The sequence below is a fragment of the Typopeltis vanoorti genome, chromosome 14 (genome assembly GCF_054136105.1).
Source record: "Typopeltis vanoorti isolate ZY-2024b chromosome 14, IOZ_Tvanoo_1.0, whole genome shotgun sequence".
In the NCBI taxonomy this organism is placed as follows: Eukaryota; Metazoa; Arthropoda; class Arachnida; order Uropygi; family Thelyphonidae; genus Typopeltis; species Typopeltis vanoorti.
This window is the reverse complement of record NC_143562.1, coordinates 74,464,383-74,485,243: the sequence shown is the minus strand read 5'-3', so window position 1 is coordinate 74,485,243 and position 20,861 is coordinate 74,464,383. Positions and strand designations below refer to the sequence as shown.

General features: G+C 35.1%; 1 protein-coding gene across 1 annotated transcript in view; it reads right to left on the bottom strand.

Moving 5' to 3' along the window:
• Rich (Guanine nucleotide exchange factor subunit Rich) overlaps positions 1 to 20,861 on the bottom strand; it is a 456,640-nt gene that overhangs the window by 371,295 nt on the left and 64,484 nt on the right. The window contains exons 8-9 of the mRNA XM_090404468.1: positions 18,437 to 18,525; positions 1,588 to 1,732 (exon numbers count right to left, since the gene is read on the bottom strand). Coding sequence (XP_090260594.1) covers positions 1,588 to 1,732; positions 18,437 to 18,525 — 234 coding nt within the window. The remainder of the gene's footprint in view (positions 1 to 1,587; positions 1,733 to 18,436; positions 18,526 to 20,861) is intronic.

The following is a 20,861-nucleotide window of genomic DNA, read 5'->3' as shown; positions in this document are numbered from 1 at the left end:
ATCTACCAACTTTACCATGAATGGATTTCCTCGAAGACTCATCCACAAGATACTTTTCTCTGAACCCCGACAAAGACAACGAGATGATATACGTTATATTTCTACCATCGTCATTCCATACTTAGGGACAGTTTCCAATAGGATTGCAAGACTCCTTAGACCACATAAAATAAGAGTGACCTTTAAACCTACAGAAACGATTAGACAATTCTTAAGATCTCTAAAAGATAGCCATCCTTTCGCCAAATATGCTGGAGTTTATAACATACCCTGCTCGTGCAGCTTGAATTACATCGGCCAAATTTCAAGGAGCCTTGAAATTAGGCAAAAAGAATACATAGGTGACGTCAATAATAACAGAGATGAAAAATCGGGATAGCTTTTCATTTCTCAAGAATGAACCATACCATAGTGGGATAGAAGCACAATTCCTTACGTAGAGGAGGACTTCCACTCCCGAATTTTTAAAGAGGCCACAACAGTTGCCCGCTGTATAAAAAACCTTAACAGGAACCAAGGACTAATCTTACCCATGATCTGGAAGACCCTTATTAGATCTCTCAACTCGCCAGAACTGAATTACAATGCTAACTATAGAACGTTCCCAAATAACAACAAGTGAGATCATGCATGCTCTATGCATGTATTGTACGCGCTCTGTTCTTTGTTTAGTATAATTGGAATCGGTTGATTATAGTTTGTAACAGTTTTTTACTTTTTAGTGCCTTACATCAGTTGTGTACCCTGAAGATGCCAACAGCCTTAGTTGGTATAACATAGTTGTTTAATATATGCACTTGATCAATATAATCCCTTTAAAAGTCTTTCCAGAGCTTTTTGTCAAGAAAATTAAACATTTTTTAAAAAGGTGTTTATTTAATTACTAGTCTCATACATGTCATGTACATCTGCAGATTAAATGTTAAATATAAATATAGAAAGAAAAAAACAGTATTAACAGATTTCTAAATTAACAACTGTTATACATCAAATGAACATAAACCAAATGTTGAATATAATATTCAGATGTCTCATTGTAATGATCACTGTTGTGATGTACTGAGTAAGCAGCACAACAGGCACAGTAAGAAGTTAATTTCTCTCATAGCCTAATTCAGCGTTTTTCACACTGCGTGGATCGTGACCTGTTACTGGGTCACAATGACATATCGCATTGCAAATCCAAATTGTAAAAATAAATAAACCTGAAATTTTAATTATTTATTACATAGTAGCTTCCTCCACGCTCTTCTTTCCTTTCTAAAGATTATTTATTACCTTAATGGTCAACTTCAGAGATATGACAAATTCTGATGATGATTAATAAAATTTGATAAAAAACAAATTGCTCTAATTTATATAAATGTGGCTTACAGAAGCATATGAAAATCTAATCTTTTGTTTACTTTTTAGGTTTTGATGCTAAATACTTTCCAAGTAAAATATATCCTTTTTATAATGCATAACAGAGAGAAGATAACTAAAATCAAGATATATTAATTTCTAGTTTCTGTTAAAATTTAGTAAAAAACATTTCAAAATGATGTACTAAAAACCTTCTGTCTTGTCCGATTAACTGAAACTCACCCATAATCCCAACCAAGAGTACAAGATAATAATGCTCCAAATACACTCCATAATGCAAGACCGCCTTTTTCCCACGTCATAGCTAATGCAATACCATCTGGCGTCCATTTTAGGCAAGTGACAGGACCTGCTGCAGAGGCTACATCTAAAATAAAAATCACCTAATATGGCAACTGTTTCTTACGAACACATTTTAAAAGCAAAGATGTAAACTAATAAATAAATTAATGAAGCAAGTTTTTTCATGAATTTCAGTCTTATGTAAAAATGGAACGCATATGAAAAACTGACTCAATGAATCTATGTAAGAAGAGACAGTGCCATGTATAAACTGAGCCAATAATGGACAGTAAATCATTTTTAGGGAGGCTTTCAATACACTGCCATCAAACATGAGAATAGTATTAAGGATGGGTGGATTAACTATCAAAAAAAGCTGATATCACAAATAATTATCATAAATATCTTATCTAAGAAAAAAAGGTTTTTATGTTTTGTTAAATAAACCCAAAGGGTTATCTTAAATGTGCAAACTAGAAAAATGATAATGCTCAATATCTTGAAAATGGAAATAACAATGTTACTACCCTGAGTAACATTTTATAAGAATATGAACAATGCAGCTAGTTTCAAACTAGTCAACTACAAACAAAATTCAGATGTTCTGTTGTAAAAAGAATCATCATTTATAATTATGAATATTTTTACAAATTGTTTATGCTAGTATATTATTAGTTTTAGTTTCATAACACATATATTGGCACTTGCAATGTGCCCATTATTGATATTATTATTGTCAAAATGAAATGCAAACCATGTGAAATTGATATACTAACCTAGATTCTGAGAGTTATAATAAAAAAATTGAAAATAATACGATTTAAATTTATTAAGCGTTGTGTTTTGAAAAGACATTCTTGTTACACTAACAAAAACAAAGTGTCAGCCATTATACGTAACTTCTCGCTTGCCATTTACATGGAGTGTGCATGCCTGCAGGGGAGTTTGATGGGTGATTGACAGCTGACAGAGCTGTTCGGTATCAAGGTAACAAGGAAAACAAGAGAGAGCTAATGGAAATTTAAGAACACAGACTGGAGAAATTTTGCTCTTAGGAAGTTTTAAAGTTTTATGTGAAGGAAGAATATTAACAGAAGATTCCGTAAAGGAATCGTAGAACTGCGAGTCTTTAAACTGGAGGAGTTGAGACTGTCAACAAGTGTTTAGTTTATGAAAGAAGATATTTGGAGTCAACATTCTAATTTGAATGTTCGAGGAAACACTGAATGGAAAATTTCATCTTCTGTCTTAATGACACCGGATTTCTATGGAAAAAGCAATTGGTGAAATTTTAAACTGTAAAGGTTTAACAAAGAGCTCTACTTAGATCTGTTGTTTATGAAGTAGTAGAAGCTATTTTTTTCTCTGGTACAAAAATTAGTAAATTGTGCATCAAATAGGTAGAACTGCAAGAGGTAAGAAATATTTATACTTCAGTGAGACAAGAGGAATAATATTGTGTACTATATACGGGAGTAAAAAAAAGAGCCTATGGAAAAGAAGGAGAAAATTTTATATTTTCAGAAAAGGTCCTAACAAAGAAACTGACTATGAACATTTTCTTATTGTGAAAACAAGGCGTTTAGTATGGTAGATGTGATGAAGTATATGTTAAACAATCCAGTAATAGAATGAGTCAAAGAATGAATAATTTTAATAATTTTGGATAAAAAAATATCTAACGTGTAGATTTATTTTAGAAGGTCTTGGATTCACTATTTTGTAGTTATGTAATTTTATTTAAAGTGTATATATGTTACCAGCAAAGTGTGAAAAGCAGGCATTCTATAGAATGCCTATGCGTTTTTTGGCAAAGTATGAAATGTCTGTTTTTTTAATATTTTACATACTTTCCCTTTCCCATTCTATACAATACTATAGAATATAGTATTGTATAGATGCCATGGGATGGTTAGGTTAGGTTAGGGTAGGTGCTGGCCATTGTTATGAGTGTGACAGACAATGGTTTTGACCGACTTGGAACTTATTAGGTAAGGTTTTGAAGTTTTAAATATTGCCGCCATTGGAAGGTTAGGTTATGACAGGTTATGTTAGGTGCAGGCGGTTGTTGTATATGTGACAGACGAAGGGTTTTACCAACTTCGAACTGCTGAAGGAATTTTAAACTAACTGTATGCCAGATCACAATTCACTTTATGTCTCAAGGACTTACTGAGAGTTGGAGACGTTCCTTACCACGAAATAGCTCTCCGGTCATCCGCTTCAGCTCAGTCCACGAGTAGCGGCCAAGGGTTCGTGAGGTGTACTTGCAAGACCAAGTGCCAAAATTTGAAGTGCTTTTATATGAAAAAGGCAGTTAAGTGCAATTCAAGATGCCATTCTAAAATATCTCCAATTCTCTTTAAGTCCTTGAGACATAAAATGAATTGTGATCTGGCATAAAGTTGGTTTAAAATTCCTTCAGCAGTTCCAAGTCGGTAAAACCCGTCGTGTGTCACATTCACAACAACCGCCTGCACCTTACCTAACCTAACCTAAACTTCCCATGGCGGCAAAATTTAAAACTTCAAAACCTAACCTAATCGGTTCCAAGTCGGTAAAAACCATCGTCTGTCACACTCATAACAACTGCCAGCACCTACCCTAACCTAACCTAACCTCCCATGGTGGCAAAATTTAAAACTTCAAAATGAAAATATATCCAAAATAGTATTTGTCATTCTATACAATACCTAGGGAAAGTATGTAAAATATTAAAAAAACAGACATTTCATACTTTGCCAAAAAAAGCCTAAGCATTGTATAGAATGCCTGCTTTTCGCACTTTGCCGGTAACATATATATTGTTTTAGTTAAATATGTATATTTTTTGTATTTCGTCTTGAGTCAGTGATTTTTCAGATTCTAAAAGAAACAGTTAAAAGTCATTGCACCAATCGGAATTGAACCCTTGTGTAATAATAAACACCATCATCAAATTTCTGACAGTACTCCATGAAAAATTTACATCATTACTAATTGTTGAAAGTTTATTTTTCACTTGGTTAGAGTATAATAAAATTAGTTTAATCCTTTATCCAAGTGTGAGCAATGACCTGCTAATGCTTCTGCCTGGTATCTACACTTGGGCCTGGCTCCCACTGAAGAGACCTCAATAAAGGTCGAAACTAGTCTGGGTAGTGGCCCTTCCCTTAATGCATAACATCAGACATATCCGCAAGGAGATGTGTTTTGCATTATAGGAGATACCGAGATAGGAGTGTTGGTAGCTTGCTCCACCTTTGCAACGTGTTGCCCTGGTTTTGTACCACCTTACCCCAGTTCTGAAGATACTTTCAGGCGCAAACTTTGTTTGCTCACACTTGGATAAAGGATTAAACTAATTTTATTATACTCTAACCAAGTAAAAAATAAACTTTCAACATCTTTCTCTAAATCCAGAGTAATTTATTAAAAAAAGGTGGCACACCATTTGGCAACTCCTATAGGTAGAGATGACCTGCTAATGCTTCTGCCTGGTATCTCCACTTGGGCCTGGCTCCCACTGAAGAGACCTAAATAAAGGTCGAAACTAGTCAACATCTTTCTCTAAATCCAGAGTAATTTATTAAAAAAGGGTGGCACACCATTTGGCAACTCCTATAGGTAGAGATGACCTGCTAATGCTTCTGCCTGGTATCTCCACTTGGGCCTGGCTCCCACTGAAGAGACCTCAATAAAGATCGAAACTAGTCTGGGTAGTGGCCCTTCCCTTAATGCATAACATTAGACATATCCGCAAGGAGATGTGTTTTGCATTATAGGAGATACCGAGATAGGAGTGTTGGTAGCTTGCTCCACCTTTGCAACGTGTTGCCCTGGTGTTGTACCACCTTAGCCCAGTCCTGAAGATACTTTCAGGCGCAAACTTTGTTTGCTCACACTTGGATAAAGGATTAAACTAATTTTATTATCATTACTAATTTCCAATCTACAATTTTCCTCCAAATCAGTCTGTTACCTGTCAAGACTCCAACATTATCAGATCTTATATTTCTATCTTCTAAGGCACTTTTTACCATATCAATCCACCTATATCTTGGTCTTCCTCTGGGTCTTTTTCCTGCCAACCTGGCAGAGAACACTTGTTTTGCTAGTCTTTCCTCTCCCATTTAAGTGACCATATCACCTGAGATTAACTCTGCTAATGCATTCCTGGATGCTTGCAATGTCAAGTTCAATAATGTCAATGTCAATAATAAAAGACAATGTCAATAATAAACACTTGGAGTATAATAAAAATTTTCTTTACACAGACATTCTCTAATCTCTTAACACTGTGATATATATGTGCAAGTTGTTAAGAAGAAAGGAAAAAACCTAAACAATGTGTTCAAAAACACATTGTTTAGGTTTTTCCCCAAGTACCACTTTATAGAATGGTACTTGGGGAAAACTGTGACAATGGCTGCTCTTTGAAAGAACTAAGATGGATGGAACAAAAGCAAAATGAAGAAGTTAATCAATTTGAGATGAATGTGTGTGTGTGGATATTGAGAATGGAATATGGAATTGGAATATAAACTACTGACTTGGTCGTTTTAAATCTGGTTGATTAACCCCCCCCCCCCACACACATCTACCACTTGCTGACGGACAAATATCAGAAAGCTTTATATGGGGTAGAGGGGGGGGGGGGGGAATCTACCAGATTTAAGGTGACCAGTGATATACCCCAGGGATCAATCTTTGGACCATTGCTGCTCAATCTATACATGATATTGGGATGGAACTGAGGGGAGATGTTCAACTATTCACTGATGATGCAGGGCAATTGAATGCTACTCTACTGATATACAGGATTTAGGGAATAATTTGAATAAGCTGGAATAGTGGGCAAATGATAATGACTGTAAATTCAATGTTAGTAAGTGTCAAATTATGCGCTTTAGCATTATATTAGTGGGATTACTACAAGAAATTGTTCTCAAGTTTTTTCCTATTATTTGATAATAGGGAAAAAAAAAAAAAAAGATGACGATCTACATGGATTGAGGCAGTCAGAAGTGCCCTAGAAGAAAGAAATACAAGATCTGTGACAAATATTAGTAATGATATCAACTTAATTATGTAGCTCTGTCATGGCATCCTGTATGCTCCTTGAGAGTTTATATCATCAAATACATAAACTACATACTAAAATCCATAAATACATGCAGAATTCTATCAAGTTTGGTAATGGCAAGTCTTCATTATGAGGTACAAGTCTGTCTGACATGAAATTTGAATCGGATGAAAATCCAAAAAATACTGTAAACCAAAGTACATACAGTAATACTATATGATTTGTGCCAAACTACAGAAATGGGTATCAGGGAATATGTTTTCTTGAATCATCTTATCTAACGTAAATGCAACAATACATGAGATTTTGATGGAGACAACTGTGGAAACCCACTGAATACGTAACAAAAATATGTATCCATATCAAATTATAACCTTGAAACATACCCTTATACTACATCATATGCTACAAGCAGTGGTTATCTTTTCATTCAAGAATGCTTGATTACAAACGCTTACACTATTATGATAAAAAAAAAAGTCAGAAATACAGTTGTTCATAACAATTTCAAGATTTGGGGCATGGATAATCCATCACTGAGGTTTTAGATTGGGATAATGAAGATTTCAGCATATTCTTTAAAAAAACATTTGAATCTATAGATGACTCTATGCAGCAACTTAACACCATTCCAAAAGATCCTGTGGTGTGGCTAGCAATATTTATGCTGTGTTCTGTAATGCTTAACTTGTAATGTTTATTCATTCAGATGTAAGGTGTTCAGAAACACATTATGCAAATAAATGGCCAGTGTGTCCAAATTAGAATAAGTTACAATTACAAGCAAGTTGATGGACTCCAAGGGTGAACTTTGCGTTTTGAAGAAGGTAAAATAGACGGATTTGGCTAATAGTTTTGCACCTGACTACAATACCTAAACTGAAACATCTTAAGGACACAAGAAATGCCTTTAGAGTTACTTTCATATGAGGAATGAAAATCAAGTGGGAGTTCTTTGCTTGTAGAATTCAGAGAAAAATCATTGATAAGAGATTTCTTGCTGAAGAGACTTTTCTGAAGAACAATGCAGATTCTATAGCAGATCAAATTATCAAATCATAATTATATATTATGATTTGATAATACTGTATTTTTGTGAAAGATGATGTACTGATTTTTTTTTATATTGATCCCAAACATGACAAGTTGAGAGACCTACAAGCACATCAGTGCCATGTGTGGGGTGCAGATGAAAACAACAAGGACAAAGATGGAAACATAATTGTTGATAATGAAAACATAAATGAGAGATGGGTGGAATATTTATGATAAATCTCTATGATGATGATGAGAACATGATCGACAATTTATGACACCTTAGGTTATGTGCAGCAACAGATACCACTCTACCTACAAGAAATGCAATACAACACATAATCAAGAATCTTCCTAATAATAAATCCCCTGGGTAGGATAACATCCCTGCAGAACTGCTGAGAGTGATTACAGTAACCCCTACTTAGTGGACGCTATCCAGCGTGCCTATAAAAGAATAGAATTACCTGAATCTTTTACATCACTCTGAATACCAATTCCAAAGAAAAATAATGTCAAAAATTGTGAGGATTATAGAACAGCGAGTCTAATCTCTCATGCATCTAAAATCGTTTTAATCACTGTTAACAAAGAAATTGAAAGAGACTTAACTGGTGAACTAAGTGAACAGAAAGGCTTCAGAAGAGAAATGGGAACTATTAATGCTATCCTGGAACTAAAAATATTACTAGATACATATGCTTCATAGACTTTCAGAAAGCCTTCAATCAAGTAAAACAATAAACTGTTTAATATTCTAGAAAAATTAGACTTAGAAGATCATGTCCATAAACTTATAAAAATTATTTACTCCAAACAGAAAATGCAGCTGTTTAACTCTGAGACTTCTGAAGTGAAAATAAAAAGAGGAGTTAGACAAGGCTGCATCCTTTCACCAAATCTATTTAACATTTACAGTGAAACAGTGATGAAAAAGATTGAAAAACAAAAGATAAGCATCAGTATCAATGTATAAAATACTGCACTCTTAGATATGCTGATGATACCATTCTAATTGCAGAAAATAGAAACAAACTAATCAAATTACTGCACCTATTAATTGAAGAAGGTAAAGATTTTGACCTACATTTAAGTGCAAAAAAAAAGATCAAATTTATGAGAATCTCAAAAGTATATAGATCTGAGCCAGAAATATCCATAAACAATATAAAAATTGAGCATACAAGGGGGCTCGTGCAAGCCCTTTGTTAAATTTTTCTGAAATTTGTGAGCTCCTTGTTCTTCTTGTTTACTTTTTTATTTTTTTTGAAACATATTAAGCAACAAACTCATAGAGTAACCTAACAAAAATTAGTCTATTCGGCAGTGTATAGATTATTTGGAATTATTGTTTCAACTCCTCTATAACGAATGTGCCAAAGTTTGAAAATAAAATAAGTGCATGTGCTATCTTTACTCTTCTTCCTTCTAGTAGCCAATCATATGGTAAAAGCCAATCAAATGTTTGATAAAATATTATAAAAGATTTATATTATATATTATATTTTGATAGTTAAAAAATGTTTTTCTTATGTAAGATAAATTAACACAGTTGATTGTGTGCAAATATTTGTTTAAAAATGATAGCCTTTAGAGGTTGATTGTCTTCTCACACTTTTTGATTGGAATTTGTACACAAGTTGTATTAATAAAAGTTTTTGTGTGAAATACGGCTTTTTTTTTTTTTTCTCGACGATGCGAGCCCTTTGTTAAAATTTCTATAGCTCTCCACTTAGAATACATATACACTTGGTCGTCGACTTATGACCGACTTCCATTCTGGCTGACAGGTCGTAAGTCGATCTGGTCGTATGTCGGCCATATATTTATTAATATTCTTTAACATTTCTAATCTTTTTATCATCTTTATAATTTATTTTTATAATCTTTTAAATTTATAATTATGTATATTGTACATAATGTGAAAAATAATACTGTACACACTGTACTGTAAACACAAAAATACAATCTAAAATTAATGTAAAAATTAATACAAATGAAATTTATAAAATCAATTTTTAATCTTTGCTTGTGCTGGGTTGTGGATCGTCACAAAAATACAATCTAAAATTAATGTAAAAATTAATACAAATGAAATTTATAAAATCAATTTTTAATCTTTGCTTGTGCTGGGTTGTGGATCGTCAGGGTCACATTCTTGGGTTGAGGTAGGAGATGTTCTCTTGATGAGGAACATGCTGAGCTTTGTTATAACAGTTTGTTTCTTTTTTTCTGCATATATCTCACGATAACAATGCACAGCATCTTGAATGATACGTTCAACCTTTGTGAATCGTTCGACATTAGGGTCCATTGCTTCGAAACTGGCGAGAGCTTTATTCAGTTGCAAAAAAGAATCTGATAAACTCTTTGCAGTGAATTTCTTTTCTGGCTCCTCTTCTTCCTCTTTCGCTTTTTCTTCTGACACTCTCTGTGCTTCCAATTCAATCAACTCTTCATTTGAAAGTTCTTTTATTTCACAATCTAGCAACTCCTCTACGTCTTCTATTTCACATTCAAATTTAAGATTTTTTGCAAGTTTAACTATTTTTTCTGTAATCACTTCCAGTTCCTCTCCTTTTTCAAATCCTTCAAATGTATTCGCATAACATTTTAGGCACTTTTTCCAAATTCCCGACATACAATTCTTTGTTACACATTCCCATGCAGTCGAAATATTCTTGATACACTGAAGAATGTTGTACTGTTTCCAAAAGTCTCGCAAAGATAAATCAGCATCAGAATCTATCGCTTCGATGGCTTGTGTGAATGTCGTTCTGAGGTAGTGAGCCTCGAATGCTGAAATAGCACCCTGATCCATGGGTTGAATGAGAGCGGTTGTGTTAGATGGCATAAAAACCACTCTAACATCATGTTGAAGGTCGTCCATATGAGAAGGGTAGAGGGGCATTGTTCATAATCAATAAAATCTTGAAAGGGATACCTCTCTCTGCAGAATATTCACGAGCCTGGGGAATAAAGCAGTTCATGAACCAGTCTTCGAACAGTGCTTGAGTCATCCAAGCATTAGGATTTGAACGGCAGTAAATGGGCAGTGTGTGCTTGATGTGCTTAAATGCACGAGGCTTTTCTGAACGATAAATGAGAAAAGGCTTCAGCTTAAAAACCCGTGGCATTCCCATCAAGCAACAAAGTCAATCAACCGATCCTTAAAAGCTTTGAATCCTGGCATCCTTTTTGCTTCTTGGTGTATGTACGTACGATTAGACATGCATTTCCATTGCAAACTGGTTTCATCTACGTTAAATATTTGTTCCGGTAGATAACCTTCTTTTTTGATTAAAGAGTCGAAACTATCAACGAATTTTTGGACTTCTTCATCTGCACTTCCTGCTTCTCCTGTGATACATACATTATGCAAAGCAAATCTTTTTTTAAAAAGCTTAAACCATCCAGTACTAGCCTGAAAATCTTCTGCGTAATTGTCTCCGGCGCATGATTTTAAACTCTGAAACAGACTTCTAGCCTTCGCTTGCACTGTGCAAAGGCTCATGGGTGAATTTTTCTGTATTAAATCTTCCATCCACATAAACAACAATTTCTCCATTTCATGGATGGGTCCCTGTCGTTGTTTGGTTAAAATTGTAGACTTCATAGGTGCGGAACCTTTCACAGCTTCCCGAATTCTTTCTTTGAACTTAAGTATCGTCAATACCATGGAATGTGATAACTTCAAGTCACGTGCTCATATTCACTTTCTTTCCGCCTTCATACTTCTGGATAACTTTCATTTTACACTCTAAATCAATAGTTTTCCTTGACTTCTTAGCTGGCATATCTGTAGATGAAGGCATTTTCCTTTTACTAGACATTTTATGGGTAGTATTTCAGTAGAATTTTAATTAATACACCACACGCAACAGATGTTTGAAAGCGACTGAGTGTATGTGAGAGATAGTTATAGTACGATAACCATCATATCCCACAGTTATCGCACGCGCAGTTGCCCGATTTATTAATTTATTCTTTTTTTTTTTTGTGGTCGTAAGTAGATGACAAGGTGTATTTAGGTACTTTACTGCAGATGGAAAACAAGATAAAGAAATAAAAATAGAAACCACCATAGCTAAAGATGCCTTCTGGAAAAATAAAGATCTCCTCAGAAGTTCTTTGGGTATAGAGAAAAAGAAGAGAATGATAAGAACATTAGTTTGGCCAGTTTTCATATATGGAAGTGAGACCTGGGTATTCAAAAAGAGAGTAAGACAACAGATAGTGGCCTTTGAAATGTGGTCCTACAGAAGAGCCCTGAAAATCTCATGGACAGAGCACATGAAAAATACAGAAGTACTACAGAGAATGAAAACAGAAATATTTATTGCAGGAAATGATCCAGAGAAAGATAAGACTGGCAGAACATATACTGAAGGGATGAGCAGGACAGAAAACACTAACAGTTTTAGAAGGAAAGATTATGGGAAGAGGATCAAGAGGAAAAAAAAGAAGGACATGGTTTGATGATAGATCATGGACAAGATCATGTGACTATGTTGAAATAAAAAGAAGAGCTGCCAACAGAGAGGATTAGAAGGACATGATGCTGCACCCTCCCACTAAGGAAGTTACATGATGATGATGATATAGTTAAAAGTTGGCTGAGTGTAAATTACTCTTGAACGAAAGAGAATGCCAAGTTTCTTGGATGCTGAGGAGGCTATTGATGTGATGTGTTTATGCCAGGAAAGACTGGAGACTGAAAGAATGATAGTCCAAGCAGAGAGAGAGAGAGAGAGAGATCTGATCTTGTCTAGCGATACTGAGGGTAAGGGTAGGTGAGCTGAGATCTCTTTTGTGAGAGAAAAGGCAGGACTGCATTTTGGTGACAATGAACATGACAAGGTTGTCCTCACTCCATTGAAGGACAGTATGCAGATCAACGTTTAAAGCACTAGTTGTATATTCGTATTAGAAATTATGGACTTTACAACTGTTATAAATAACTCTTTTAATTTCCCGATGTTTCAATCTTCATATTAAGATCATCATCTGGAGCATATACAAATATATAGGACAAGCTGAGTTACATTACATACAGTAAGCTAGAGAAACAATGATTTGATCATAGGTTATTCTACTGGCATGACCTCTAGTGAAAAAAAAAAAATTTAATTATTTAGAAACTATCTATAAGAAAGAATGTATATTCATGTTATCATAAATAGAATTCAACTTGATGTAGTTTCTAAATAATTTAATTTTTTTTTTCACTAGAGGTCATGCCAGTAGAATAACCTATCAAATCATTGTTTCTCTAGCTTACTGTATGTAATGTAACTCAGCTTGTCCTGTATATTTGTATATGCTCCAGATGATGATCTTAATATGAAGATCTAAATGTCGGGAAATTAAAGGTTATTTATAACACGGTAGTAAAGTCCATAATTTCTAATATGAATGCTGATCACTGTGCAACACTAAAAGAAAGGACTAGTTGTAGATGATCTTGAGAACTGAGATTACAATCTACAATCCACTCATCCTTCTCATCTGACAAACCATGCAGTACTCTGATATCCCAAATTACAGATCTACAGGACAGTAGGTTGTAGTCAGAGTACTTCATGGTTTGTCAAATGAACAAGATGAGTAGAGAGTATTATTGTCTGCAAAGTTGTGGATATGTTTAGTGGGGATTGTGAGCAGTCATTTATGTACAAGAGAAAGAGAATAGGTGACAGGGCAGAGATTTGAGGCACTCCAGCATTTGGTGGTGAAGTTCGAAGAGAAGAAGCCATCTATCATAACTTGCAGAGAATGACCAGAAAGAAAGCTGAATACCAAATTACAGAGGGTGGCAAGGAGATCAAAGGATGGCAATTTGTTCAGTAAGTCTCTATGCCACACACAGTCAAAAGCTTCAGAAATGAAGGGAGCAACCACACAAGTTCCTCCAAACCTTTCATTGGTAAATGTCCAATGGTGGATGATGTATGCTACGAGGTCAGCTATGGATCTTAAATAATGGAATCCATACTGGTGGTCACTGATTAATTGGTGGGCCTCTGAGTAGTGGAGGAGTGTCCATTGATGACTTTCTCCATTATTTTGGAGATGACAGAAGTGATGGCAATTGGTCAGCAGTTTGACAGTAGACCTCTATTACCTTTTTTTAGAATAGGATATGAGATTGCTTCGTGCATTGGGATAAGTACTAGATATGTACATTGTGGCCATAATTAAAGAAGTGTTCAGAGCCCTGTAGCAAAAAATGTACTGGACAAAATTCAATCAAACTTCATGTAAGTACACTCTGGAACATAGGGTTTTTGATTTAGAGAAGATAAAAAAAAAATAGTACAAAATTCTGCCACTAGGGAACATTTGACAGTATAAGCATGTGGTTTGGGATTAATTAAGCAGTAATGGCTAGAAGAGACACAACAAATCAATTTTCGTGTTCATATAACTTACAGAGATGGTTCAATATGTCCTCTTTCAGATGTTCTAAGAACTGCATCCTGTGAATGACATTTTGTACAGTGGAACGCAACAGATCTGCATTGGTTTGCCTCAGATGCTGCATTATTCTGTCTTTCGTGGTTACTAAATCAGGAACATGTCCTTCATACCATGTGCTTCAGATGGCCCCACAACCAAAAGTCACACAGGGTTGAGAGCAGGCGAACGAGGTAGCCATGCTATGAGCAATGCACAACTAATCATTCTGTATACTATGAGGTGTTTACATAACATTTGCTGTATACCAGCAATCCAATGTGAGGTGGTGCTCCATCCTGCATGAATATGGTAGAGTCAAGACATCTTTGCTGCTGCAGTTGCAGAACAATAAAGTTGATCTCTCAATAACTAACAGCAGAGATGGTACAAGTCACTGGTCATGCCGGGCAAAGTCCTTCGAAAAAGTACAGACCAATAATAAACGATGCAGTGAAACAACACTACATTGTGACTTTCAGTGAGTATAAAGGGGTCTGATGGAACACATGAGGGCTATCTGCAGTCCAAATGCAGCAACTGTGTGAGTTAACGCTACCATTCAGATAAAAATGTGCCTCGTCACTCCACGAGATCTTCCATGCATCATCCACCTCCATTTGAGCTAAGAATGTAAGGGTAAACTGCAGTTGAGTTTCTGCATCACCATGAAGCAAAGCTTGAATAGGGGAGATCTTGTAGGGGGAAGAAATCTCAGCATTTGATGCAAGATGTTCCACACAGTTAAGTATGGCATGTCCAGCTGCCTCGATATTGCCCAATCACTGCTGCTGCACCCTTGCCCAGCAGCAGTGATAGGGCAATACCACAAATGGAATATTCCTCAACTTGTTGAGGAATAATTCTTTTGTGCTCTTGTCCTGGCCTCAACTGCTAAAGCTTGACTAGCAACACACGTTCCAGTAAGGTGAGATCCACAGCACTTCGGTCTTAGAATAACACGAATCAGTTTCGGTCTTCCTTATATCCACCAACACATCAGTAGAAACAGTGAGATTATGCAAATATCACTGTGATTCTAGCACCAATTGTCTGGTGGTGGTGGCAGAATTTTGTACTTTTTTGTTGTTTTTTCTTGAAAATCAAAATCCATGTTCCAGAGTGTACTTACATGAAGTTTGGTTGAATTTCGTGCAATACATTTTTTGCTACAGGGTTCTGAACGCCTCCTCTAACACCATCCTGTATAATAAATTATAAAGACAATGCAGAATGGGTATTAGTTCTGGAGCACAATGTTTGAGAACAACTGGAAAGATCCCATCAGGATGAGAAGACTTTAATATCAAAGTTACTTAATGGTTTTCTGATATCTTTTTTGTCAAAAAACTACAGGAGGCATTAGATTCCAGTATGGTAGGAGGTGATGTTTGATGAATATAGTAGGCAGAAAAATAAGGTTCGCAGCATACACAAGTTGTGAAGGAGCCATCTACTTTTTTGTTTAACAAGATAAAAAGTAAAGTACCATTTGATTCTTTTTCTAGGATGAAAATCATTAACTGTCTGATAAAGATATCTAATTTTGCTCTGTTGTTTTGCAAGTGCAAAAATTTGTTGATATAGTGAATTATGAGATAGGATCTGGGATTTAGGGTATTTTTTCTTCTTCTAATGTTCTAGAAGATAAAGATAACTAAGAACCCACAGCAGTTCCTCGATTTGCCATTCCAAGTAAAATATCCTGAATACGCAAGCTCATATCCCAAGAATCAAATTTGCCCTATAAAAAACTAATCAACTAGTACTTTTTTCTTTTCTAGATGTTCTTGTTAAACAGCAAATAGATGGTCTATCATTACTTTCTGTATGCCTGCCTGGTTTTCTCTTTCAGTCATTTCCGACAGTAGGTGACTTTGTAGGCATTGTCCACAAAGTATTCCTGGTGAGATTTTTACAGAGTAGTTCACCATTCCCCACCCCCCTCAATTTTATCCGGGCTCGAGACCGGCATATGGCTGGGATGTATTCATGACTGTAATCCATGTGTGTTCATGGGGCCGGTTTTGTCTGTTTTAGGGGACGAAAAACTCGAGTTTCCAGGTGAAAAAATCTCCTACCTCTGTATGAGACCAGCTAACTCACCTTTAGTCGAAAGAGACCAGATAAAGGTTCTTCAAGTCACTGACGGGAATTGAACCCAGGTCTTTCCGACCAAAGGGCTTTGTCTATACTGACTGAGCTACTGCAAACCTAATTTCTCATCATCATCAAATTCCTGATGTGTACCCTCAAGGGGTGTACAGAATATTATCATAGTACTACATGAAGAACTTACATCATTACTAACTTCCTTTCAACAATTTTCTTCCAAATCAATCTGTTATCTGTCAAGACTCCAACATTATCAGATCTTATAATTCTGTCTTCTAAGACACTTTTTTACTGTATCGATCCATCTATATCTTGGTCTTCCTATTTTTCTGGTTGCTATATTCACCAAATAAACATCTTTCAATCATAAAAACTTAAATCAGTCTGCATTTACCTTCTCCAAAAGACCAAGTGCACCAAGTATTCCTTGTTGCTATGTTGAATCTATCACATTCTTAGTAACTGCAACTTTTTTTGTACAAACTGGCTGTTCAATTGCAAAACATATTTCTGAACACCAGTCTTACAATGAATTGAATAAAAATCACAAATCAAGCATTGAAGAACATCATATTAATAACCCTAGCCCCAGGATCCTTTGGAATGATAAGTTGCTATACAGAAACATCAATGAATTATAATGTCTTTTTAAAGAAAGTGCTGATGTCTTCATTGTATCAACCTAAATCTTGATGACAGTCTATCCACAATCAAAAGCTCAACAAAGATTATTAATAAATATTATGTGTGTGCATGTATATATTGGATTCTAATACTTTATGACCTAGCATTCTTGCACCTGGATGTATAAAAAAGATAACCATTATTCATAGCACACAAAGCAATTTATTTGAATTTCCTTTGAAATGTAATTAAATGTTTCTACCAATGGTATGTGTTTTTTTGTAATATGTCGAAAGTTTTTTTCGCTTGGTTATACTATAAATTAAAGATGCCAAGAAATTATATTCTTGGTTTCATCCTTTATCCAAGTGTAAGCAAACAAAGTTTACATGTGAAGTAACTTCATGACCAAAAATATAATTTCTTGGCATCTTTAATTTATAGCATATCTAAGTGAAAAATCTTTCAACATCTAGCTCTAATCCAGGGTATTTTAGTAATAAGGTGTGACACCTTTTGACTACTTGTATATGAAAATATGGTTTCAGAAGTGATACCATGTATCACTTCTGAGTTTGGCTCCTACTGACGTGGTTCTCTGTTGATGTGGGAAGTTGGCTTCAGTGGTTCTGCTTGGTGGTAAGGTGAATCTGCCATTAGGTAGAGCCACCACTGAGGGTTCTTCTCTGTGGCAGAGTGGGCCTGTCACTGAGTAGAACCACTGCTGATTTAAATGATCCTTTGGGTTACTCACTGTTGGGTGATCTGAGGGATCGCCTGAGTTTTTGAAGATACCTTTACAAAGGTCAAAACCAGTCTGGTTAGCGGCCCTTCCCATAACACATAGCATTATACATATCTGTAAGGATGTGTGTGTGTGTTGCATTATGGAATACTAATGTAATTAATGTGAATTCATTAGCCTCTATATACAAGTACCCCAGTTATGAAGTTACTTCACTTTCAAATTTCTTGGCATCTTTAATTTATAGATTTTTGTTATACTTTAGTACAACACAAGTGAGAAATTCGATTTTTATCTTGTCCCCAATTTAAACTTCAAAATTTAAGTAATTTTTTTTTTTTTAAAAGTCTACTAAAATATTTTGTCTTTCTGGTTTTTCAATGACAACAGAAAGTGGTCATGTTCATAGAGCTACAACAAAACTTTCAAATTTTGAAATAACTTCAAACAAATGAAGTACACAACATAGTCCTATTAATAATTAATAGTTAATTATTAATAGGACTGTACTGATTAATTTCAGTATTATTTAATACTGAATAATTGTAATTTTTATTTCAAAGCAAATATTATGATATTATTATATGTGCCATTTAATCTAGATTTACTCTTCTTATACCTACATAATAATATGGAATTTATGAGAAATGGTAAGCAAAATCATCATCCAAAGATAAAATCTGTTGTTCTAAGCCTATCCAAATTATTTACATTACAGTTTAAGCTTATTAACTAAAGAACTACCCTACCTGGAAAATCCTTTGATGATAATACAAGTTTATGCGTTACCTGAAGAGCACCAGTAAGATCATCATGACAATATACAATGCCTTCTGCACTGAAAAGTAAAGATAAGTTAATTAATTTACATGGATTTTTTTAAAAGGGCACATGCTGTTTGGTAAAAATTAAGTAGCATACAAAATGCAGATACTGAATAATTAAAAATTAGACTTCTTCATTGATGATGCTTTAAATATGAATGTTTAGTTAAGGAAAGTGCAGAGCTTCAGTGAACCACCTGAACTTAAAGTGACTGTATGCTGTCTTTACCAAAAATATGTGATTCCCATTCTCCTTAGTCATGATTAATTTTCAAGTATCATACGATCTCAATGTAGTCACATCTTGTGTTGGAAGTTTATTTTTCACTTCCAATAAGTGAAAAATCTGGACAACTGGACCCAATTTACTATAATAAATTTAGTTTAATCCTTTATCCAAGTGTAAGCAAACAAAGTTTGCACCTGAAAATATCATCAGGACTGAGGTAAGGTAGTGCAACACCAGGCAACTCCGAGCAAAGGTGAACCAAGCTCTCATCACTCCTTGTCTCAGTATCTCCCATAATGCAAAGCACATCTCCTTGCAGACATGTATAGTGGTATGCATTAAGGGAAGGGCCACTACCAAGACCAGTTTCAACCTTTATTGAGGTCTCATCAGTGGGAGGCGACCCAAACATGGAGATACTAAGGCAGAAGCAATAGGACAGGTCATATTTCTCTAAATCCAGAGTAATTCAATAATAAGGTGGTACACCTGTTGGCAACTCATATGTAAATATGACTTCTCCTATTGCTTCTGCCATTTTTGGAAAATTGCAATTTTCCAGTTCCCCAGAGTAAAGACAGCAGAGATAAATATAACTGAATGAGATAAGGAAACCTTAAGTCAGAGAAAGTCAAAAATAGAGGATATGAGATTTGGCACTCTTTAGCACAGGGCAGATTGGAGCAGTTTGGAGAGAGTCAACATGAACAGTAGTTGGTGAAGTTTATAGTTGAGGTTATCTGAAATAGTAAATTGGGTCCAGATGTTTTTAAGCTATAATGTATGTCATTTATGTTTGTGTTTATGCATGGAAGTTATTATTATTTAAGAGTTATTTTTGTAATACTTTTTTTGTTTTGTTTTGTTTTATTTATTATTTATTTATTTTTTGAGGAAAGTTTGTTAACTACACTAACTTATTACTCTGTTCATACTTATTTGATTAGATGAAAATAAGTAGGAATACGTAGTGAGGGATCAAAGCTGTATAACTGAGAGAAGACCTCCACATAGCCTTTAAAGAAATGCAGAGAACCAACCAGGACTTCTGACCTAATGTACAATCCTCACCTTCTTGTGGTGCACTCTGCTGGGTATCTACCTGGATACTGAACGAATGAGGATGGGCTGGCAATTTAGATTTAGCCGACCAAATTCTATTCTTATTAGCATAAACCAATATACAAAATGATGGTACAACATGACAAAATTTCATGCCGGCTGGGGTGTCGCCCGGTTAAACAAGGCCCCCGTTGTTTTCGCCACACCCCAACTCAACATCACCAGAGTTAAAGATTGGTACTATCAACATAAGAAGCCTCAATGGCAAAGAAATGGAGCTAGCTGAGGAATTAGATAAGTACCAGATCGACATAATAAGGGTGACTGAAACAAAAAAGACAAAAACTGGTGAGATCTTTCTGAGCAATAAATACAAAATGTTATATTCAGGCAATGACAATCAAGGAAAAGAAGGGGTAGCCATAGTATTCAACACAAAATAAGAGGCTAATCTTCTTCAATGGCAGGCAATCTCAAGTAGAGTAATGTGGGCAAATATGAGAATGGGGAACTGGACAATGAGATTTATTGGTGCCTATGGTCCCACAGAAGGTTCTACTAAGGTAGAAGTGGAGGAATTTTTTGAGGCTTTAGAAAAAGCAACTGACACAATGAAAAAGGAAAAGTTGGTCCTTGTTGGGGATCTAAATAGCAGAGTAGGAAATAATTGTCAGACATACAAAAATATTTTCGGAAAATTTGGAGAAAAGAGCAAAAGCTAATAATAATAGCAAATACCTGGTGAATTTCTGCTCAGGACATGGACTGGTTATTACTAACACCAAGTTCCAACATAAAAATGTGCACAAATTCACATGGAGAGAAGAGGCTAGGAATAAGAAAAGTCTCATTGACTATGTTATTGTTGATAGTGATGTTTTCTCCCTGGTGCAGGATGCCAGAATGTATAGAGGAATTGAAATTGGAAGTGATCACTATTTAGTCTTGAGCAGGATAAAATTGAATTTCATATTGAAAAGAATAACATGTAAGAAAGTTTTAAAGCGAATAAAAGTTGAGCAGCTCTCAGATGTGAACTGTAGACTAAATACACAAAGA